Source organism: Colobus angolensis, unplaced genomic scaffold (assembly GCF_000951035.1).
Source record: "Colobus angolensis palliatus isolate OR3802 unplaced genomic scaffold, Cang.pa_1.0 Scaffold94, whole genome shotgun sequence".
Taxonomy (NCBI): Eukaryota; Metazoa; Chordata; class Mammalia; order Primates; family Cercopithecidae; genus Colobus; species Colobus angolensis.
Genome location: NW_012123376.1, coordinates 3,894,966 through 3,920,675, shown reverse-complemented (window position 1 = coordinate 3,920,675; position 25,710 = coordinate 3,894,966). Strand labels below are relative to the sequence as shown.

Here is a 25,710-nt window from a genome sequence, read left to right as displayed (position 1 = left end):
GTGATTCATTCTGGCTGATCATACTTTGAAATATCACATTATTGCCCTGAATCACACCTGTGAAAAAGCAAATAGGCTAACCAAAGACCTGGAAGAATAAAATAGTTAAACAACATTTACAACTACTCTACGACCTCTTTCAAAGAAACAACACATTACAACATTAATATTAGAAAGTAGAGATCTAAATAAATCTTGTATATTCATTTTCTGTGTAAACTGATCTCTTTTCACTCACGGACATAGACTTGGCATCAATCATGGGGCTATATGTTCAAAAGCAATCAAGAAAAAAAAGTACAGGAACTGACAAACAACTAGTCAACAGAATCACCTTTTTAAAAAATACTTAGCAGTAGCCTTTAAAATAATTTCTGCATTCAATGTTACTTGCATTTTGGTCTGCTCACTTGTTAAAATAAAATGGATGTCATATCCATTAACGCTTTAGTTGGCTGTGGAAGTTTTTCACACCTACAGTCAACCATAAGTGACTATGATATTAATATATCTAAAATGCATCCTCTTTTTGTCAGCTTTACTAAACAAGGTTTGGAAGGCCAATACATTTAAAAAGAAGGAGGAAATAAAATATGTAATTTCACAAAATATAACGATATACCCTTTGCTCATCCATAACTTTCTTGTTCAGAGTTTTTTCCTGGTTGGAAAAAGGGAAGCCATTTATTATATTGAAGTGATCATTTTGAGAATTTATGTCTTTAAAAAGATAACATCTGTGTGTGGGGTTCAATATCAACATGGATTAAGCCAATTATAGGACATATCTTTCTTAGTTGATAGAAAAACTCACAAACTGCTGAGTTCTGCTTTGTGGTAAACATTTTGGAATGTTGCCAAAGCTGTTATAAACATTTCTGAGCTCACTTTTCCAGGGAACTCTTTTAAAAATCAATTAGAAGTTAAAGTCTTTCCATGCTAGTGTTTTAAAATGTCAAGCTTGTATTACTTTTTTTCTTGTTGTGCATCAATGGCAATATTTCAAAACCTGCATATTAAATTGATTATATTCTATAATTAAGCTATTAAACGAAATAGAATGTGCAAGTGTACTAAAATTCTCACTACAGCAGAATTAGTTTTGTTTTTTTTTTTTTTAAGAAAAATAAACCCAATTACATAAAAACTGGGGAAGGCATGAGGTAAAAATAACGTATGAATGACTGCTCAGATTTTATTTTAAAAGCATACTCAAGTATAATTATTGATTTTGAAAAATACTTTTTAACGTTACAGGTCAATGGGTTAAAATAATAAATACTTTATTGATGTTTCCTGAGTCCGGAATTTTAGAAAGTATTCTAGGGACAATGGCAGAGGATCAATTATGTGTCTAAATTTACAAAACCAAGGTCTATTCATTAATTTACTGCACTTAAGATTACAATGTATTTATATTTAAAATATATTAGAATAATGCACATGAATACCTTACATGAATTTTTTTGCATAGGTGTGAACACATACTTAAACATTTTCTAGAAAGGCTATATTGTCAAACCTTTTAAAAGTAGTGCTGCCACAACTGTACGCACTAAAAATAATCTAATCGTGTTATATATATATACACACACACACACGGTGACATATAAATTTATATATTTTTTAAAAAGTAAGTTTTAAATCTGTAACTATAAAAAAGTATGCTCCCTACTCTACAAATGAACCACAAATGTACTGTAGAGAGCAAAGGATTAAAATTCCTCATGTATGTGTAACAAACACATTGATATTAATTGGTTTGTCCTTTCAAGTTGTGTTTATCTCTTCATTTCCATCACAGTTTCAAAGGTCACTCTGTTCCATTTATAAATCCAATATGACAGAGATTAGTAAAAGCAAAAAGCAACAACTAAATGAGTACATCATCATGCAATCACACATCTCACAATTCATTTATCCAATTAATAAAAAATACCATCAACTGCTTCGTGGTGGGTTTTTTCAAAGCATCAAATGGTTCATGTCAAGATAACTTAATCGTCAACATTTAGGTTCAACAGTATTGTAAATGTAGAGAAATTGAAATTGCACTTCAGTGAAAAGACAGTAAATATGTGTACATTTTCCCAAAATAAAATAATTAAGAAAACAGATTACAAAAATGAATATATTTAGTAAATTCAGTTTATATTTGTACTAAGTTAAAGAGAGATTCTTGGAAGCTGAAATGTAGGAGGAACTCAATTATGTGGTTTGTATGAGTGTCAAGCTAAGTTATGTAATTGCTAAGGTCATATATTATCAAGTAAAAGATTCTAAACAATAGAAAACAGTGCCAATATGTACTAATAGAAATAAGAAATTGTATAATATTGATGCTCATTTTGATATATGTATTTTAATAGATTCTAGACAATGATTTTTTCTCTTGATGTAGACATAGGTTTGGACAGTGGTAGGTACATAAAAGCACAAGAAAAAACTAAACATGTGCCCGTGTGCATTTTTAAAACTGGTAACTCTAGGAAGCTGAGATTTGGATTGCTAAAGAAAATCATTTATAAACTAATTTACAAACTAATTTGACCACCTCGATAAGATTTTTAACTTTAACATTTTTATATAAAGTGAATATCAGACTTATATTATCCGATAGAACCATTGTTTCAATAAGACCCTTTTCAAAAATGTAGTTAGGACACGCAAATGTGAAGTATAAGCAAGGAAAAACAGAAAGATATAAGCAAAAGCAAGATAATCTAGAAGTCCTTGTGACACAAGTTCAGCACTTAAATTACAGAGAGATGAAGAAACACTCAACTACTTCCCAAAAGCAGACTAAAACACATAGAACTGTTTAACAAATTATTTATAAATAATAAAGACTATTTCTCCCAAAGACAAACATGAGTAATATGAAAACTACTGAAATTGATTTTGAAAATCTTTTTTTTTTTTCCCCTCAGCTCTATTATATGAATCTGTCTCCTGAACATTTCAGGGTCATAGAACCTGAAGGCAGAAGAATATTTCTGAGGCCACTGGATTTTCAAGTAGGCTTGTCACTCAGATGGCATACTGCCTGAGTATAAATTATTAATCACCACATTATATTAAATAATGTCATAACACTTTTACATTTGTTTATTAACTTATGTATACTTACATAATTTTGTGTGTTTGGTGTGATGGTTTGAACTTCAGCTATCATTTTAAGTTAAACATACTTTCTGAAAAAAGTCTAAGTAAAGATGCAAATATTAAGCGTATTATGAGGATGGTGATGCTTTTCCCGCATATCCTAAAATGTAATATCTTCCAGTATGAAACATATATTTTCTACAAAGATCATAATCTATGCTGATGTAGAGGTAAAATCATAGATGAATTATTTATATATTTGAAGTTTTACTTAGAAAAGTGAAAAACTTTCCTGAGAATTCCTGAAATGCTGCAATTATATATGAACTCAATTGATAAAAAGATTTAAATATGTGCCATAAAGCCATGCACAAGGTGGATAAAAATGCAAAGTTCACATTTACTTAGAATTTTTTTAACTTTTAAACACACATATGTTATCTATGTGCATATATATGTTGTATATATTACATATATAATGTATGTAACTGGACACACAAACACACACACACACACTTCTTTGTTGCTATGCAGCTATTACTCCCAGCCTACAAATGACCCCAAGGAAGTAAGTACACTACACTTTTTGGCCGAACAATTTATCAACAGCTTGAAGTGACAGGAATGGTGATTCAATCCTGCATCCCTACATATCAGATATAGGCCACATTCTTTAGTCTGCAGAACCAGAAAGGGAAAAAGTCCCTGTCGCATTTGCCCTTTCATAGAGATGGAAATATTATTAGAAAGGACATAAACAGACTAATTAAATCACAGCAGTATGGCTGGGGTGACAGCTGGTACAGCGTGTGACTGAGAAGATCCATATCTGTGAGCAGGAGGTACTTCACTTCCAATCCATTCGCTATTAGGTGCTTTCAAGCTTGCTGTGCAGACATTAAATAATAACATATCATTTCCAAGACTAAAACGATGTAAAGAAATAAAAAAGGCTTTCTAACCAAGAAATCTTTTGTGCAACATAGAAAAAAAATCGTTTGCCACTCAGTTCTGCTTTTGAGATAAAGATGTAATAATGCCATTACCTTTCATCAGCAGGATCCTTGAAAATCAACACTCTTTGCTTATCATGCTGTGAAATACAAATAGAGCTAAAGGCATGGTCTGCGAGGCACTGCTGCAGCGATATTAACTAACAGATCTGCCCTTTGTGAAGGAAACCGTATCCGTTTCATTAGTGCAGACTCTAATTCAAAACTGTTGAAAATGAACTGCACATACTGTTTTAATAACAACATTCCTAATCATTATCAAACTGGTAATTCTCTCAGCACTGAATGTAAGGGCCTGTGTTTCCATTATGACCTGCTGTTAAAGAAAACCATATTTAAATCCTCCATTCTTTCCTATCTTCCAAATTATCTGGGTTCATTTAGGGGGGGATGGGGCATAAAGAGCATGCAAAACTATGTGGGCTACATTATTTCATCTTAAGTAAATTGACATTTTTAGACATTTATGTCAACTACTGTATTATTTATTTATTATCGCTTAGTTCCACTATTTTGTATTAGATTTGACATGTCATGATTCATACAAATAGTTTTGTATAATTTGGGAATATTTGCACAATTGAGAGATGAATCACAGTCACATGAATGTGAAATACTAGGTCTGGTGACAGGTACATTGGGCTCAGAGTTATAAGTTTGTGTGCACACGCTCAGAACAATATTGGACCACAAACACCCTAGTAAAATCTCTAAAAATACATTTTTAGTATCAAGACATTATGAGATATTTAAAAATATGTATTAGCAAACATGATATTTGATACAATACAAAGTTAAATATTTATTTTAATCCCTCATCATCAATCATATGAAGTTCAAATATAAAACAACTGAATATCATATTAATGAAGAAAATAAGAGTTGTCTGATCTTAAACAAATTGAATATGACCTGGGGTTATTTTATACTGAAATATTTGATTTCTTTTTGCTTTCTTTTTGAACTTTACATAAACAGTATAGCATGTTTTTGTAGGTAGATAATGGCCATTTCCAAGACTTTCCTTGATGAAAACATATTCATCCTCCTGGAATGTAATGGAGTCTAGCACATAACATATTCATTTAGGATATATCCTATATATTCCTTATATTTTATAATTACCTGGGGATATAGTGTCAAAAATAATCACCTAACTTATAGTTCTTAATATGATATGCTTGAATTAACAGGTTTACTCCATTATCTAGTCATTAGTTAGAATTAGCAATAATGAAATCAAAACAAAAACACTGCATAATATTTTTGAATTATGTTCTCCAACTGTCCATATAAGTAAAAAAAGTTTTCATGAAGTGGAACAGACATCACAATGAAAAATAAAAATATTATCTGCCTTCATATAGTTCATATAGGAAACTAGCACATGTTATAAATCATACTCTAATGATTTTATTACATATAGAAATGGATTTAAGAATATGTGTTCAAATGTTTCAAAGTGAAAAATGATTTTTTAAATATAGAAATGTATTTTTCCACAGTCACCTGTTGTCATCATTAATGTTTCTATTCCTTTATATGAACAATAAAGACCAAAAACAAATTATGAGAGAAAATGCAAAATTATGCTCTCCAATTTCTAGAAAATAATGAAAAAGAGGTTCATGAAATGATCAGTGATTAGTATGTTCATATGCCATTTTAAAATATTCTAATTTAAGCTATATTTATTTTTTAATATTCATAATTTTTCACAATAACATAGCAATGTTAACTCTTGTTTAGCGTCTTCCAAACTCTAATGAAAAGGATATATAGAACCAAGGTAGAAAAAGAGGTATCATCCTTTTTTATATTCAAAATAAATATTGTCCACACTTATCCATCATATAATGCTTGCATAATATGTAAATAGATGTTACAGTATACTTAAGGATGCTTTGTTTTGGAACGTGTGGTTACTTCTGATTTTTTATTTTAAAAATTACTGTCAAAAATATCTTCTTGCCCTTTATCTTTTATTGCGGTTTCAAAAATCAAAGAATTTTAGAGCCAACAGAGAAATTAGGCAAAATGTCCTTATTTATTAAATAAAAAAGATGAGCAGTTAAGTGACTTACCTAAGTAGCTAAGTTTTTTATTAACTACATTATTACTGGAAGCTAAATCTTCTGACTTATTTTGCTCTCTGCTCCCCTACCTGAGTTTGTGGCTGTGTCTAGAAGGACTTACCTTGGTTACACAATAACATATTCATGTTTTACACAATGATGTTTTGATCATCTTGTATTAAATTAGCTGTTTATCCTTTAGATTGTCACATTAGACTCTAATTCAAAGCTGTTGAAAATGAACTGCACATACTGTTTCTATAACAACATTCCTAATCATTATCAAACTGGTAATTCTCTATCTTGTTTAAAATACATAATGTAGAAAAATTGCCATAAACAGTAAATATTTACAAATGCATTAAAATTGATGGAATAGTAGCTTAGTACATTTTTTGTCTTTTATTATTGGGCTAAGCAATTTTGTGTAAAAATTTCAGGATATGAAGATATCTTTTGCATAGGGGATGATATTAACCATATGGCCTATTCTCAATCAATTGAATTGCAAACCATGACGGTTCCTATACTTTTAAGAGATGCTTATGTGGTCTTCCATTAAAATAGCCACTAATGGGACATTTGTGAAAATATTTATATTTGAACATACTTTTCTGACCATATATGAAGCTACAGAGAGCAAATTCATTAATTAAAACTACTTATATATTAATTGACAGCTATCAGTTCTAAAATATTTCTCATCTCATGTGTCAGAATCTTTCTGAACTTTTAGAGTAGTCTTGTATGTGTTTCCACGTTTACAAGACTCTGGCGGTTAATATTGTTGGGTTTTACTCATCAGGCAGGAAGAAGGATCTTAAAAATCATTGTTAGGCAGAAAAACATTTTAGTTACCAAAACAAAGAAACAAACAAAAAAACTTTCTACATTTAATCTGTTAAACAATAGCAAATTTCTTGTGAATCACTGATACTGTAATTGAACTGGAGACATTTTTAGAGCAAGCTTGCTTTGGCTTTTTCACCCTCCGATTTGGAATCTGCTCACAGTACTGCCAGCTTAACCAAAAAGGATTAACTCTCATATCCAACTGAGAACACAGATAATTCTCAGTAATTGGTAAAAAATGAAGATGAATGGGGCTGAGAGATAAGGAGCAATTAGCTCATCAGCAGTTACAGCTGTGCACTCAATCCGGATCCATCTCTTGAGTCTCGGCCCCTTTTAAAGAACCTAAGCAGAATAAGCATAGGACACCCCCTCCCTGAAAAAATTGCTATACCTGCCCATCATTTCTCTAGTCTTCCATTTTATTTCCTTACTATACAAAGACACCTGTCATAGCATGCTATGTAAATTACTACCTCTCTCAGGACCTATGTCTAAAGCCAATCTTCTTTTTAAACTTTTTTTTTATAACAGAAACCAAATGACTACTGTAGACACTCTTAAATTCCCTGTCAATCGTTTCATTATAGCAGCATCATCTGTTTGAAAATATAAGCAATTCCCTCATCTAATTATAGGAAGGATTTGAGGTTCATTAACATTGCCAAGGCAGAGAATCCAATGTGCGATTGCAGAGCTCTGCTTGGTGGCCTGCGTTCTCAGTTTCCTTTTATTTGCTTTCTCAAGGTCTCCAAGACTTTTTCCTGAAATCATAAAATTAATCTTTTCCTTCCAAATAGACACATGTGTTAGAAGAAAGGAAATGACTCCAGCATAAACTATTTTGTTTCTGCAGGAATGGTTAAAATTAAAAAAGATAAGAGTAGGGTGAGTTGAAGAAGATAATTTTATCTCTTTATCTGCCTGGCTTTTTTTCCCTTCATATATTTGTTTTGTTTTATTGGTTGAAGAACAGAAGAAGTAAGGAGTGATAAATACTCTTGAAGATCACGGCTTTATTCTCAAACTCAAGTCCTTATTTTTACTTGAAACTTCTACATTCGTGTAATGATTACAAGTTTGAGAAAATGAAAAACAATCATATGTTTCGAGCATGTGAAATGTGTTCAGGTTTGTTGATGAGGGCATTAGTGCACCTTTGCTTATGTTCCACAATGTTCAGAAAGAGAAAACACTAAAGTCTTACAAATACTTCCCTTCCTTAAAGAAATTACAGCAGTTAGAAGGTTATGGCTATGGTTTAAACAATGAGATTTTCTTGGGACATCTGTTTTGAGATTACAGTTTGAATAGATATGAACTCATTTCCTACTAAGCAAGCAATCTACTATTGTTGATAGCTGTTTACCAGTTCTATGAGTCAGATATTAGCTAGTGGCAAAGGTCCCTCTTAAATCCTCCAAGTATTTTTTAAACTGTATACATAGTGTTTTCCTTAAATAAAATGTTAAGAGAAGTAAAAATGCAGTCTTTTCCTGCCTCTTGGTAAATTATACTCCAGAAAATGCTGCACTTGGGAATAATATTTAATGTATTTATCTTTAAAGAGTTATTTCCTTTGTTGTCATTAGGGAAGGGAGTAAGATACTAGGTTTAGCAAGTATTTAAACAACATAGAAACTATTAAGAGATGCTTACTATATCAATATTTATATACTATTTAAAAACTAGAAGTAAAATTAAGCTTCCTTTATTTAGATTAAACTGATTGTGATTAATTAAGAGTCCTCAAAAGCGTGCATAATGCCAAAAAAAAAAGGATAAACAGATTAAAACATAGCTATAGATACTATCAAATTGACCTTGGGTTCACCGGTTTTAAATTCCGCCTTTGCAATATCCCAGTCCCAACTTCCAAGCAGCATTTTTTAAGCTGGTTATGTAGATCAGTTCTTAAAGCAAAAAAATAGCAATTTATCTGGCCTGTATGTTGTGGATAGTGTTGCCACTAAAAAGAATCCAGGACATTTTTCCTTCTTATCTGCAATGTAGCTCATATCAGCCAACCTGTCACAAGATAGTACTTGATATAAACAAGAGATTGCAAAGACATCTCAGTAATCAATATCAGGATGGCTACAGTATGGAAACCCCAACCAGTGCATATCATTTGTCTCAGCATCTATTTCTATGGTCAAATGAAGCATTAATTCAAATCATAAATCTATGGTGATTTAAATCTGGGAATGAGCACCTGCCTGCTTTAATGATTTATTTTGTACATTTCAGTAAGCAGGAGATTTGTCCATATGAACTGACAGGTCACCTTCAGATGCCAAGAGCAGACTGTTTATCACCATGCAGACTAGCATCTCATCTTAGCAAGTAAATATTAAACTAAAAGAATCCAATTGATTGTGGATGAGGGAGAATGGCGACATGGCCATATATTTTACTCAGCGTGTTGATGCCTCACTCGGATCTATCCTCAGGTGCTCACTTCTTCCTAAAGTGATCATTCTGTTGGAAAGATATGAGCTCAAGGTTACCACGTAAAATTGGGATATAAAATAATTATTTACCAGTGTCAAAGCTTTCTTTAAACATCTTTTTCTGGCTAATTTCTAAGGTTCGTATTATGAACTGGGAAGGGTTGTGTGATACAAAATTACCCTGTCGTCTTACCCAGCAAATCAAACCAAACAAAGCAAAATCAAAATCTGTTATCTGAGGCTTTAAGGATTCATTTACAATCAAGGAAAAAAACAATGCTCCTACAAAAAAAAAAAAAAAAAGAAAAAAAAAGCCTAAAATGTTTAACAGAACTTATGAGCTAGATGAGTACAGGAGAAAACAAGAGCCCTGAATTGTCTTCAAAACTGTCACCGGATTTGGTCAAGACTGAGTAGCAACAATACATCATTTAAGTATCACCTCTCTGAAGGGTTTCACTACTTCAAAGAGTTAACAGTTGATAGATTCATGAGAGCAGTCTGTATTCTAAAATATAGACCTTGGAGATTCTTGGGATTCCTTCTAGAATTAATGTGCTTCAGTACCACTTCCTAACCACTTCATGGTAATTGGTTCTCCTGGAGGATTCAGCACATCCTGTTATGACTGCCTACTTACCTACCTATCTCATCCATAGACTGTATGCCCCTGAGTCCTGGGCCTGTGTTGTGATTATTTTTTACTCCTAGAATGAGCTAATATTGAATGTCCTACAAAATCTAAAAGATGTAACAGCTGCCCTGAAATATCCTCACAGACCTGCAGCTTAGCAAATAACAGCTACCAGAGAGAATAGAAAAGCAGGTGGAAGCAGTTGATGATGGTAAAAAGGAAGAAGGTGATTTCCAGGAGGACAGATTTGAAGAAATAGTAATAATAATAGCAAAAGCAATCCCCAAATTATGAACCTTACTGATGACCAAACAACTTGATAAGCAGACATTGTAATAAATAATGTGACAAGTATTTTAATTTTTATGATATAGATACTATTATTTATGTCATTTTTCAGATATGGAGTATTGGGCTCAGAAAGCTTACACAATTTACAAAGTCACAGAGCAAGTCATTACTGAACACTTACCAAGAGACAGGCATTGTCGAGAGAAGATTGTGGCCATCAAAGCTGCATTTCAGGAATTGCTTTGATCTTTGATGCAGCTCAACCCCCACCTTCACCATTGCTTTGTACCTCCCCCACTACCACATCCCTCCTAAAATCACTTTCCTTGATCTCTAGATATATACCTGGGGTGAAGGTCTTCAGGAAGGATAATATTATAAATTGGAAATTCTTAGAGGACAGCAGCATGTGAGAATAGGATGAAAATTACAATGATAACATCTTTTTGCCCAAATCAGCTGCAGATATCTAATATAAATGACCTGAATGCCTTAGGGACCAGCAGCAACACTGATACTATGTTAACAGATTTTCAAACTATTAAGACTTTCTAGGAAAATTCAAGTAAATTTCTGCTTCTGGTTCATTTTGGCATTGGATGGGGGTGTCAAAACTGAAAAGCAGTAACATCTATCAACTGCATACCTTAATGAAAAAAACAAAAGTCATTTATTCCAACTAAAATACAAAAGAAAATTCAAATTGTTTTTTAAGCCATTGCAATAGCCTATGTATCAAAATCATTAAAGTAAGCTACAATTTGGTTAGTAGGCAAATTTTGTCATGTACTATCAAATATGAAAAATATGTTTATGCTTAATTATGAACCATGTTCTCTCTATCTTATGCCTGTTGATTTCTCCAAAGTCAACTTCTGCTCTGGAAAATTCAAACAGAGATACCATGTTTTAATGTGTTTTGCTTTAAATGTTGTTAAATTGTCTATTTTAAGAATCCCTTCTCATAAAACCAACTATTAAGAACAGCCTGCATGAACAGCCTCATCTTCTAAAATTTTGAAAACAATCCAGATTGTTTTGTAATAATAGCCATAATGTACAAGTGGCTAATTACTTGTTTTAAAAAGTGACCAACTGGACCCCATTTTATCAGTCTAGTAAAAGGCGTTTACTTTAAAGTAATATTTCTAAAAACAGACTTATAATTCTTGTATTTTACTTCAATTCTGTTTTAATTTTTAAATGTCTAAATATAGGTGTGTAAACCATACCCAAAACAATCCTCTTCCCTCCCCGTCTTCCCTCCAGGAGCATTACAAACATAAGCACAGATATTATCCTTAGTCCTCTGCAGTTGTAGGGCCATCTCTTTTGGCTCTCTTCCATGTCTTTTCATCCTTCTAAGAACTCACACTCACACCTACTCTCCATTCAAACCCACTACTGTTAGTCCTTTGCAATTTCCCTTATGTAGTTCTGCTGAAAAGGTGCATTTTTCCCTTTTTACATTACAGAAGCTGCCTTTTAGCATCACTGAAACAGTATTTTGTGTTTTGTCTATGTATTTTACTCTAATATTCATGTCTGTGTATGTTTCCAGATAGCTGTTGTGAAAATGATTGTCACTAAAATCCACAGTATTCCTTTATATACCCTTAAGTATGTCTTAATAGATTGAAAGTAGAGAGCTGACAACTAACTTAAGAAATAATCTATGAAAATGCTGCATGAAAAAGAGAATTTAATTGAATGGCTGTGAGTTATTAGGGTCTTCATAAATATACATTGGTTATAGTATCTTGCATATATCTTGTAGTACCCAAATTTCTCTTGTTAATTACATTTTGAGCATGATCTCTGCATTTGAAAGAGAAGCAATACAGTGCAATAGCAGAAAAAAATGTTTTGCCGCATCAACATCCAGATGCTAAGGATTTCATTAATAAAAATATTAACCCATATTTGAAGTTGTGTTTGACAAAATGAATTACCCAAATGGATAGATGGCACAGGTAAAACTGTTCCTTTTGGTTTGACAGTGACATTTAACTTTTCATCTTTCTCCATATGGTAGGAAAGAAAAAAAATCAAGAAATTAAAGTTGTATTTTTTAAATGAGAGACATTGATAACCGTTATCTATAAAAAGAATTAATCATCAACATAATCTGTATTCCGAGAGGGCTAAGTTTATATGTTTTGTTGCCAATGGTAGTAAGTTTCTTACTTGATAACAAATGGATTAAAAGAATAGAAAAGTAAAGTGTAGGGTTTCATTTGTACATATTTCTCTGTCACCTTAGCTACTCTCAATGTTTTAGAATTCTCTTGATTAAACTTTGTATTATGAAAGGTGATAGCTGAATGCTTTTAGAAGTTGCAGACATAAAGTTGATCCTATAATTAAAAATAATGTTGCTAATTATTCCTTTAGAACGAACAATTATCATTAGTTGTTAGAGAGGCAAAATGGTATCCTCAAATATACACTGTTTTCAAGCTAAAAGTGCCAACTTTTTGAATGGGTAGCCAACAGTTTTGTTCTGGAAAAGTCAGTACTGCAATTCAGTAGCAAAGTGATCACAATAAGTTTCAGCGAACATAAAACTTACCAACACTTGAATTCATATCCCCATTTTCAGTGTCTGCTCCATGTTGGTTATTACTGGCATGATAGTTGCTCATGGCTTCTAATTTGATTTTTTTCACCTTCATTGCTTCAGCAATAGCTGCATTGGTAGCAGCAGCAGCTGCTGCAGCTGCTGCTGTCAGACCTTAAAAGAATAAATTAAAAATGAGGCAATTCGAATTCCGATTTTTCATTTAATAGTTCCTGTACTTGCTATAACAAACATACAAACATTTATTAGAGTATCTGATTCCTTTACGCAACACTTTGATAATTTATACTCATTCCCAACTAGACAATGAAACAACATTGACATAAGGGGGAAGAGTGATTGCTACAGTCCAAAATTAAATATTAACAGAAACAAAATTCACAGGTAGAAGGCTAATAGTGGAAATGCAGCCACAGGTATTTCTTAAAGAAACCAATCTACCAATCTAAATATGTCTTTTCCTGCTTAAAATCCCCTGTAGCTGCCTACACAGAGGAAAAAATCTGAACTGTTAACTGAGTCCATAAGTCCTTTCACAAAGGAGTGTAAACCTACTTCCTCACCCAGTTTGTTTGTTGTCATCCAAACCCTGGCTATGTCACACGTGTCACCATTACACGTGTGCTTTCACACATGCCATTCCCTTTTGCCTGGAACCTTCTTGCCCTATGACAGACATTTCCTTGATTTCTGATCCTCCTGAAAAAAGCTACTCATTAGAAGTCTTCGCATTCCACGGCCCACAGCTGCCTGGATGCCTGGTCTGTTCTTCTCCCCCTGGTCCATGTTTATACCTGTGCTGCTGTTATAGGACATGCCACACTGCACTGGAATGGTCTGTTGGGACACCTGTTTTCCTCACTAGATCATGAACTACTCAATGGCAGGAACCGTGTGTTGCTACACAGCTTGGTGTTCCCAGTGTTCAAGGTGTCCAAAAATAAAATATAATATAATGAAAGCTAACACTTAGCTTCTAGTTATGAAATTTAAGTGCTGATTTAAGTGACACAAAAGTAACTTAATCATCTTAATAACCTTCTGTGATTGATCACTATTATCCTTACTTGAAAGATTAGAAAACCATGGCACACTATTTAAAACAGCACACTCCGGCCTCAGAGTTGACACTTTTAACCACTATGCCAAGGAAATTTGTCCAGAATAGTTCATCTTCATCCATCCAGAAAACAGGGGGTAGGGGCAGGCATTAAATTAGAAATAGAGTTTGAGCCGGGTGCAGTAGCTCATACCTATAATCCCAGCACTTTGGGAGGCAGAGACAGGCAGATCCCTTGAGCCCAGAAGTTTGAGACAAGCCTGGGTAACAGGATAAAACCCCCTCTCTACAAAAAATACAAAAAGTAGCTGGGCATGCTGGCCTGTGCCTGTAGCTCCAGCTACTCAGGAGGCTGAGGTGAGAAGATCAATTGAGCCTGAGACATTGAGGCTGCAGTAAGCTGTGAGCACACTTGGGTGGCAGAGTGAGACTCTGTCCAAAAAAAAAGAGAAGAAAGAAAGAAAGAGAAAAGAAAAGGAAGGAAAAGAAAAAGACAAAAAGAACAAAAAGAATAGAAACAGAGTTTGAGACAAGATCTTGAAGACCAGAATTAAGACCACGCTGTTCTGACTTTATGTATTTATAGAGAGAGATAATAAACAGAGGTTTTTGAGCAGGGGAGTGGTTTGTCTTGCTTAAATATGTGAACTTTTGCCAAGTCAGTTCACTTCAGGCTGACGTCCCTCATCTGCAAAATGACAGACACTGGAATGTATAAATGACCTCTCCTAATTCTAAAACCTTAAGTCTATGAGAAGATAAATATCCCCACCCCCACCCATATTTTTTTTTTACTGTGGCTGCTTTAGTATTTCTGACTACAGTGCTCCAGCCGTTTGAATTTATCTGTGTGATTTATTTCCACTCCCAGCTGGTGGATTAGAGCCTGAGCACCGCTCTCCTCCTTTTCCTCCCCGCTAATCATCACTTCTAGTTACTCTAGCAAATAAGTTACTGCCCAAGGAATTATAACGAACTATTTTTCTATGAAAATCTCTTCTGGTTTTTTAGAGGTTAGAAGAAGACTTCACCTTTCCTTCAAATCAGACCAAAGAGACCCTGACAACTTTCACCCCAACGCAACAAGACCTTCAGATTAGGTCTTTACATGAAAAACTGATAATCATCCCTTAAAAGGCACTAATCTAAACTCAAAGAATCCATCTGGGTTTGATCTGAACATTCATTACCTTTTAAGTCACAACTTGAACTGATTCTCTCATCTTCCTATGATTGAATTTTCTCCCCAATTACTCATTTCCTTCAAAGATGTTTCAGAAAATTTTCTTTCCTGTTCTCTTAAAAGTCTCTTTGTGTTTTCCAGCAAATCTTTCTTCCTCAATTTTGTTTTGTCACCAGTGTGAACATCCCATTTTTCCTTGGTTACCTGATGTTGACCCATCTCCAATTTATGACTTCAAAAGTCTTTGTCTTGGATTTGTGCTGCAGGGAAAATTTGTTCACAGTATTCAAATAATAAAGGTAAACTTACAACTCACTATTATCAGAGAGATCCAAATCAAATTAAGTACCAGGAACCATGTCTATGCATGACATGGCCTTGGAACCAACCATCCAATTTTCTTGAATATAATTTTCTTCACCTGTAAAACCATTCTAATCCCCAAGAAAAAATATAAGGACAAATAAGATAAACTAGTGAGGAATGCCACATCATGTTTAGTAAAAACTAGGCATGCTATTCATTCTAGTTTGTTAAAAAGAAAGACTTGGCCTCACTGTAATTTCTGCAGAGTATTTGTGGCCTGACACAGCCCTCTCAGCTAGAATAACCACAGCCCTCTCAGCTAAAATTTGTCCTTAGGTGGCTGGATTAGCCCTTGACTTTTAAAAATATCTTTTATGATTTTATCATTTAACTGTTTTATTTATGGTACTCTTTTATTTTTCTATGACAACTTTTCCCAGTTTTACATTTTTAATACAAAATCCAAAAGATATATATGTGTCATTCACACACACACACACACACACTCACACATTTTTACATGCTGTAACTTTACAACCCTTTTTAACATTCCACTTGTAGCCCAGTTTTATGAAAGCAGAACAAAAGCTATGATATATGCAACAATTGTTGATTCTAGCTTCACTAACTCACCTGGCTGTTTGATGGGTTCTCAATTTAAATTATTTAATATCTTTCCAATTTAACTAATTTTCTCCATTCCCACTGCCCCTGCCCACCAGTACAAGTTCCAATCTTTTCTTTCTTAGAGTCCTGCTTAATATAATAGCTTCCACGTCACCCATCTCCAATCTTTTACTATCCATGTCATAGCCAAACCTCATGAAAGTAAAGATTTTTCTTTTTTCTTCCTTTTTTTTTTTTTTTTTTGAGACAGAGTCTCCTTCTGTCACCCAGGCTGGAGTGCAGTGGCGTGATCTCTGTTCACTCCAACCTTCACCTCCAGGGTTCAAGCTCTTCTTCTGTCTCAGCCGCCCGAGTAGCTGGGATTACATGCATGCACTCACCACCACACCTAGCTCATTTATGTATTTTTGCTGGTCTCAAACTCTTAACCTCAAGTGATCCACCTGCCTCGGCTTCCCTAAGAACTGCGATTACAGGCGTGAGACATGACACCTTGCCTGAAAGTGAGGATTTGAATATACATCCTATGCCTGCTCTTAGGATCCAGTCCAGTGCTTCTCATGGCTGTCAGCGCCCTTTGTTCCCAGTTCCCTGCCTGTCTGTATGGATCCCCTGCTCCTCCACCTCCCCCTTGCTCTCTGTGCTCCAGGTACATAGGCCTTCTTTCCTTTTCACTAGCGAACGACTTCATTCTTTCTTTTAAGTCAGTCTTTGCACATTCTGTTCTCACTTTCTAAAAGAGCCCTCTGTGCCCTGGCCCCAGACTTGGTTATGCCTTCTTCATGCCATCACTTTAATATTATGTGCTCAGAGCTGGAGGCTCAGGTTCCTAACTCTTCACTATCTACCTAGGAAAGAACTGTCAACATCTCAAGAATTAGCTCATGGCTTACTCTTTTAAAGAGCTGTACCTGACCTTCCCCAATCTACCCCACTTGCTTGTGTTTGCATCTCCCCTGCTGTATGTGAGTTTGCCATCCCTAGCTGTGCATCAGAGTCACCCATGGAGCTTTTAAACCATGCAAATAGCTCAGCCCTGCCATCTGAGATTCTGAATCATCAGATCTGGTTTGGGGCCTCTGCAGCTGTATATTTTTGGTTAATCTTACTATTCTACAGGTCATTTTAATGAGTAATTCCAGTAAAGAAAAACAGTCTCTTAAACTCTTTATTGCTCTTTTTTGGGGGCTGGGGCCAAGGAGGGTAGGATTAGGATTCTGACCTCTAACTAGGTCATAGCACCAAAAGGGCAGAAATACTTTCTTAGTATGTATATATCCCAAACATCCGCTGCAATGCTTGGCACATATTGTCACTGAATGAAAAAATGCTTATCAAATTAGATTACATGGAAAGCCACAGGAGAAACATGGTCATTATTTTGGCAATGTCAATGGAAAGTAATTTAAAACATTATTTTTATGTTATAATAAGTGTGTATATACTAAGAATAACAAATCTCGTTAATTTAATATAAAGCATGACTCTCCAAAGGTATGTCTTGCCTAGGGCTGGAGAGGATCACAAAGATTCACCACCTCAACCCACTCTGCATTTATTGAACTTCCTGTTGGCCTTGCAATGGCCCTTTCAATCCCTGATGTAATTCTCAAATCCCTTCCAATTTCCTGTCTCTAAAAACATAGCTTACAATCTATATACTAGCCTTAAATAGAGGTCCCATTGTATATGTTTTTCCCAAGCAAAGTTGTCTTAAAAAAAATCATGTAATAAATTCACAAAATAACCCAAGTCTTTGGTCTACACTAAATAGAGAATATATAAACTATAACATTTCTATGTAATCAAGAATTGCCCACTGGTGTAAACACTGGCAACCTATAACATTTGCCACATCCTTTTCCTTCCTTTTATAACCCTTTCCACACTTATCATAGACCTTCTGCCCTGTCTTCAGATTCAGGGAAATTTTTGCTACCCTCCCTCCTCTTCCATATCCAACTTTGAATTGTCTTATACTACACATTACCACTGCTTTTACACTTTTCTTTCCTTTTCTTTTCTTTGTTGAGACAGAGTCTCACTCTGTTACCCAGGCTGGAGAGCAGTGGTGGGATCTCGGCTCACTGCAACCTCCACCTCCCAGGTTCAAGTGATTCTCCTGCCTCAGGCTCCCGAGTAGCTAGGATTATAGGCACCCACCACCACGTCTGGCTAATTGTTTGGATATTTTTAGTAGAGATAGAGTTTCACCATGTTGGACAGGCTGGTCTCGAACTCCTGATCTCTGGTGATTCACCTGTCTCAGCTTCCCAAAGTGCAGGGATTACAGACGTGAGTGACTGCGCCCACCCTGCTTTTACATTTTTCATTCAAGCAACCCATTTCTCCCTCAGAACTAGGCAATCAGCTGCAGTGCATGATAAAGATACAGGTGATGTTCCCCAGACCCACATCCACAGAATATTTCTGAAATGGACTAAGGAATCTGTGTTTTTGCATAAAAATACATAGCATAAAAGTATCTCCTACACCAAGACAAAAACGTACTGAACTGAGAAGTCAAAGGAAGTCTAAATTTTATTTTAAAAGATTTTAAATCTAATTTTATCATCAGAAATGGAGAAACTTTAATGTATATTTAAAGTTCATTTTCCAGATGTTTTTAGGAGGTTGAGATCCTAGGCAATGAATTCTGTGAGCACAAGTTAAACTACTTTGATTAGCTAGAGGTGCTTTATAATGCCTTCTTCAGTTTCCAAAAAAGGAATGAGGACTTTAAAAACCTTTTCTAACAGAACAAAACAACACAAACTAAAAAAAAATTTAAAAAAAAAATTTAAATCATTTTCCACTGAGTAAAAATGGATTGAGAAAGATTTTCTTAAAAAAAAACAAAAGGCCGGGCGCGGTAGCTCAAGCCTGTAATCCCAGCACTTTGGGAGGCCGAGATGGGCGGATCACGAGGTCAGGAGATCAAGACCATCCTGGCTAACACGGTGAAACCCCGTCTCTACTAAAAAATACAAAAAACTAGCCGGGCAACATGGCGGGCGCCTGTAGTCCCAGTCACTCGGGAGGCTGAGGCAGGAGAATGGCGTGAACCCGGGAGGCGGAGCTTGCAGTGAGCTGAGATCCTGCCACTGCACTCCAGCCTGGGCGGCACAGCGAGACTCCGTCTCAAAAAAAAAAAAAAAAAACTGTTTTCCTTCAGTGTAAAGATAACAAGTCATATATTGTGTTCTCTCTTCTAGGCCTGCACTTGGTCTTCAGGAAAAGAACTGTATATAAGCTTAGGTTAATACACTACCTGCCTTACATGGTGCAATGTATTCAGATTTCTTTCTCTTTCCTATTGAATCTTGACGAATTATCACTTGCAAATTTAAAAGAATGAGTAAATTTTTACACAAAACTAGAAACCTGCCTTGTCATATTACTATCTGAATTATGATGCAAACTTATGCTTGCTTCTTCAGAGTAAATTATAGATTTTTTTTAAATGGGCTATTGTTAAAAAATTGTATCTTTGCTAGTCAATTTCTTTTACTTTTATTCTCACTTTTTGATATTCCACTAAAGTCTTTTAAGATTCCTGCTACATTAGTGACCAGCATAGAAATTACTTGTAATCTAGTCTCACTCTCTTATAAGAAATATGTATAATACGGTGGCTGGGGGGAAAAAGACACCCCAAAGAGCCATGCAAACTTTGGACAGGATGCCTCAAACTTATCTGGGATGGCACAGCGAGTCATATGATGTCCCATGCTTCAAAATTTTCATCTCTAAACGGAGGGATAACAATTCTGACCTCACAGATGTGTTGTAAAGAATGAAGGTGAAATAACTTGCAACAGCCTGGGCCCATGTCAAGCCTTGCCCCTCCATAAATGCTCACTGATACTGTGAAGTAACTCACTATCCATCATGTCTCTATGTTTAGTTTTACCTTTGTTCAATTACAAAAGTGCAAATAGGACAAAAAGTACCTAACAGCATTGGGTGAGAATTTAGCCATTTGGCAAATGGATATCTAAAAATCATGTTTCCATCAAATCATTGGATTTGGCTCTCTACATTGATCAGATTTATCATAAAATCACTGAATCTTCACTCTATGCTGTATTGATACAAAGCCTTCACTAGTTTAAATTCTGTATCCTAAAGCCAACCCATGGATTTATCTTTTGGAAGATAAGCAGGCATTTTCACTATTTAGAGTATTCTTTTACTTTTTAAAGATAGTGTTTTCCTTCTGCTTTCAACTTTTATTAAAAAGGCCTTTAACTTCTTCAGATGCCATTATGCAATCCTGATCGCTCTCTTTAAAAAAATGGAAAACTGTCTCCATTTTATTTATTTCAATTAAGTTAGTACCCTTACTTATAAATAGAAGATTACAACTGTAGATTATAGATATCAATAAAAGAGACATATTGCTGTCAAATTCTTTCTCTGATCTGTTTGTTTGCTCATTAACTTGAAAGGTCCAATCTTTGATCTTTGGTTTCAAAGACATCAAGATGACTTCCAAATGTTTGATTTATTGTCTACTTTTACATCGCATTCCATATAAAATGCATTTCCCCAAATTTAATAGTTAAATAAAATGGGTTATATCCAAGGGATGTTAAGTATTCAAACTTTCCGTATGATAGACTCGTTATTAGTTTGTGTTAGTTTGCTCACATTTAAACAAAACCATTTTAAACATGCAGTAGATTATAGCCAATAGTAGTTATTATTAATATTCTGGAATTGATAAGTTATTTATGTCTGGCATTCTTCCTACTGATTATTCAGAGAGACAGGCAGCTTATAAATATCTCATCACTCCACCGTCACAGAAATTTCATCGACAGTGCTCATGCACAGCTATTAGCAATATGAATCTAACCATTACAAGAAGGAGGAAAATCGAACATGTGGCATTAATACGCAGTCCTGGTTCCTAACCATCTGATAGGCAGATGGTGTGAAGCGGATTCTCCAGCTGAAATGAAGGGGCACATCATTTAAAACCTTGTTTGCATTCTAACTGATATCAGTGCCATATTGATATACATGATACATCATGGCAGTATTTGAACAATCTAGTTTGTTTCAGTCATAAATGTTTACAGCTTTGTTTTTTTAAACTTATAAGCATGTTCAGAAGAGTGTATTTTTAATTTATGAAACCTATTGTTTACTTCTGTTGAACTAGAAGATTAGTGGAAAGCAGGAATATTAAATTACTTCAACCAGAGCACTATAACCAAGACAGATGAATAAAGTGGGTTTCTATTTTCAATAAGGATGTTAGCAAAAGAATTTTAAAATTAGCTCAGGCATTTTGTGCATTAAATACACTTATTCATTTAAACCTTTCAGCTATTTTTCCCCAAGTGGCATACAGAGAAACTTAATGCTTTACATAGTCATTCATTTAAAACTCTCACTGTGTGCAATTAATCTTGTGCAACAATTCAATTCAGAAAGTAAAACATCAAAAAGCATAGTTCAATTCAACAGTCATTACTGTGAAGTAATCTTTCTGCTCCTGACAGTTCCTATAGACTCTTTGCAAAACTCTGTTGAAGGTGCATTGTAAGCTCCGCATGAGTTTGAATTACAGCTCAATTGAAATCACTCCAAGTCTTAGAATAACTCTTGGCTCAATATAACAATTTGAAAACACCAGTACCTTTTTTCACCCTGTTTTCCTCCTATCCTTATTTAAATACCAGCTGTCAGAAACTGACACTAACTTTCAGTTATTTTATTTCTCAATACTTTCTAAATAAATTAAAATCATGATTGAAACATGCATGTCTTCACTCTTGAATGATTAAATAACCAGAATGATAAGCAGATGGAATAAATAGCTTAATTGTAAATCTGGTTAGACTGAAGATTTTGAGTGTGAACTTTTCTCTTAATGTCCATTAGACTGACTTTTCTTGGCCTTTGAAACACATTTGTATTCTGCGGAGAAAAAGAAAAATTGATCCTTGAGGCCATTAATGGAAACACTCCTAATACCAGTTTTGAGTCTTTCAATTGATTCAATTAGATTTTTTAAATGTTTGTGCTAACAAAAAAAAAAACCCACTAATTTGGAGATATATACAGTAAGAAAGACATTGTTATAATATGAACAATGACTTATAAGTCAAATAGACATCAGATTTAGTATGATTTTTCCTGGATAGCTTAAAATCTCAATTTCTCAGACTGAAGAGGTTATAGAAGTGAAATCAGAAAGAGTGAACACCACAGGGAAGTCATCTGGGCATATCAATCACTGAGGAACTTCTATGAAAGCTTTTGGAAAGCTCACCTTCCGATCACTAACCCAGAATCAGGCTGAAACGTAATCCATAAAACTTTTAAATCTCTATAATTTGGCTTAAAATAAAATAGTACCTAATTTGTATAAAGTTGAACTTGGCACTATAAGGTCTTAAATATATAACTTTTACTCCACCTTTAACATTACTACCTTTAGAAAACTATTTCTAAACAACTTCTTGGGGTCTTACACTTAAAATACTTGGGGACTAGAAAGACTTTACCTAATGTAACCCTTTTATTTTACTGATGATTAAATTTAGGGGCAATGAGGTTAATCATTTCTATAAAGTCACACCATTAAATAATCATAGAGTAACCCCAATTCTCCTTACTTCCAGTTCAGCACTGACCACACACACTCTATGAATAAATATTAAAAGAAAAGTGCAGAAGACAGTAAACTATGGAGCCTTTGAAAGAGATGACTCCCCTTTGCTCTAGCAGCTTATTGATTATCTAGGAAGTCAAAGTTATAGACACTCAGGTATGTCACAAATACACCAATATAAATTGACTCCACTTAGAAATCTGATCTAAATGTTTGTGTTTCAGTTTTATAGAATTTAGAGTATATCTGCCACAGAAACAATGGCCATTGAAATTTATGCACAAAATTTTAACCTATACTATTGGTGAAATACAATATAATTTGTTCCTGAATCCTATATATTACATAGGGCACAATGAGGAAAAAAAAAAAAGAAAAGTAAGTAAATTATTCTTCTCTGCATATCTTTAATATAAAACAAATTCTAACCAGAAACAAATTGAACTAGATACACCTTAACTCTAATTTTCTTTTAAGCATCCCCTCATTATATCTTTTTCAATTATTTAATAAACTAGGCATTAGATATCTTCATGTTGGTCTAAGGCCCAATACATCTGACTACTCACAGGACCCATCACCCAAAATTACTTAGTGAATTGACTCCATGTAGGTAGCTCTAACTAGCATGAGAGTGACTGAAAGTGCGTGATATTCTAAAAGAATGTTTTTGTTTTGTTAGGAGGCTACTTGTTAAAGTATTGGTGATAGTTCAGGCAGTATAATAAGTGAAAAGAGGAAAAGATACCATAAATGTAATTTCCTGCAAAAGAATAACCTCATTGACATTTCAGTCTAAGTATAATCTCCTCAAATGTTCTACTTTTCTCAGTATCATGTAAATCCTTGTCTAAATCCATTGCCACCTCAATGTCTCGGTTGTTTTTTTCTTTTTCCAGATTCCAAGTACCACATGGGTTTCTCTGTCCATGTATAGTTTATTGTTGAGGACAAAAAATGACAAAAAAATCAAAAGAGGTGGTTATTTTTACATGTAAGTCTTGTTTGGGATGAGCCATCCAATGAAATAAAAATAGCTGGAAAATATGTGGCCACAAAAGTCTTCTGATACAGTAAATAAATGTTTTCCAAGGAAAAGACTCATGCAAGAAATTTATTCATATATACATATATATGTATGAATATATGTACACATTCATATATACACACACAGAGAACAAAGAATACACACACATACACACACACACAGTATTCTTTCTAAGTGGAGGTCAAAGTCTGAGTGGGCTAGGAACAATATACATGCAGAGTCACTGATTAACAAGAGGAACAGAGAAACCAGTGGTTGAGGCATTATATCTTTTACTTCTTTGTCATTAGGTCTAGCATTTATAACATCATCTCATTTAAGCTCCATCATCAACCTACAAGGTAAGTGTTTTCCTCATTTAGTTAGAAAGAAAATGCGAATAGTGAGAGGCCAGTTGTAGCGCTTTCAAAAGTAGGTTTGTGGTTGCAGTTTTAAAGTTGACTACGGAAAAAAAAAATCCTAGTTAATTTGGAAAAACACATCGTGCCATGGGATAAGGAAGATTCAAATGAAATATGAGTTGTGGTCCATAGTCTCTAGTCATTGTCATCTCCTAGAGGGTGGATTGCTAAAGGGTATGAAGTCCTTATCTTGGCACAATTTCATAATTGTGGTCAAGTTACTCAATTATTTGAGTGTGACTTAGACAAATTACTTAGATAGTCTGATTACAAGGAGACTTTACACCTTGTGGTTCAAAAAATAAATGGTGTTTAGGTTTGAATGTATTTATTTTATGAGGTCTGATTATTATATTCAACCCATCTCACCTAGGAACAGAGCAACTGTATATCAGGAAGAATTACCAACGTGTAGTATTGTATTATTCACTTCTCTTTTTGCTGCAAAAAATTATTCCAACAGAAAGAAATGTTTAGTTACTAACATGCCAAGAAATGTGAACCTTTTGTGTATTCTGACAGGAACTTTTGCTTTGTTTCAAAACATCTGTAAGTCATAGCAAATCTTCAATTTTCCTAACATCTCTTCATTTTAGACGCAATGTCTGTAGTTATACAGATCCAATGACTTCTCTTGACCTAATTTATACTGTACCAGGAGATTCTATTAAAAGAAACTAAATCACTGCAGTAGATTTATTCACCTTAAATAATTTAAGCTAATTGAAAAAGAACCAAACTAAAACTAAAACACTTCTCTCAAGCATTCAACTTCTGCATGTCAATTAGTAATTTAAATAACCAGCTAATCACAAAAGCTTTGTGAGAAACACGGACCTGTGCTATGTACACATCTCCCTACCTCCACTGAGCTGAAGATAGAAGTAAACATCAATTCTGATTCTACAAGTATGTATATCTCTTCTGTAGTTATTAGGTAATTCCAATAAAATGTTTTCATTGATGGACTTGAGATTTTTTTTAACTTTTCCAAAAAATTTTCAAAAGAACATAGAAAAATAGAAATATCCGAACATTTCACATCTAGTCACTCTTCTTTGTCAATGAGTTATGATAGTTCAAATTTGTAAGGTGACTTAAACAAAACAAAATTTAAAACACTTGTTATCTACAAAGATTAATACATCATAATAACCAAAGACTGAACTCCTATGGATTGGTTTAAAAATAACAAACTCAGGCCGGGCACAGTGGCTCATGCCTATAATCCCAGCACTTTGGGAGGCCGAGGAGAGCAGATCACTTGAGGTCAGGAGTTCAAGACCAGCCTGGCCAACACAGTGAAACCAATCTCCACTGAAAAAAATATACAAAAATTAGCCGGACATGGTGGCACGCGCCTGTAATCCCAGCTACCTGGGAGGCTGAGGCAGCAGAAGGATGTAAACCTGGGAGGAAGAGGTTGCAGTGAGCAGAGATCGTGCCACTGCAC

At 34.4% G+C, this 25,710-nt stretch overlaps 1 protein-coding gene across 1 annotated transcript in view; it reads right to left on the bottom strand.

Annotated features, from left to right (window-relative positions):
- DACH1 (dachshund family transcription factor 1) overlaps window positions 1–25,710 on the bottom strand; it is a 433,308-nt gene that overhangs the window by 184,911 nt on the left and 222,687 nt on the right. The window contains exon 3 of the mRNA XM_011932161.1: window positions 12,996–13,157. Within this exon, the coding sequence (XP_011787551.1) occupies window positions 12,996–13,157 (162 nt within the window). The remainder of the gene's footprint in view (window positions 1–12,995; window positions 13,158–25,710) is intronic.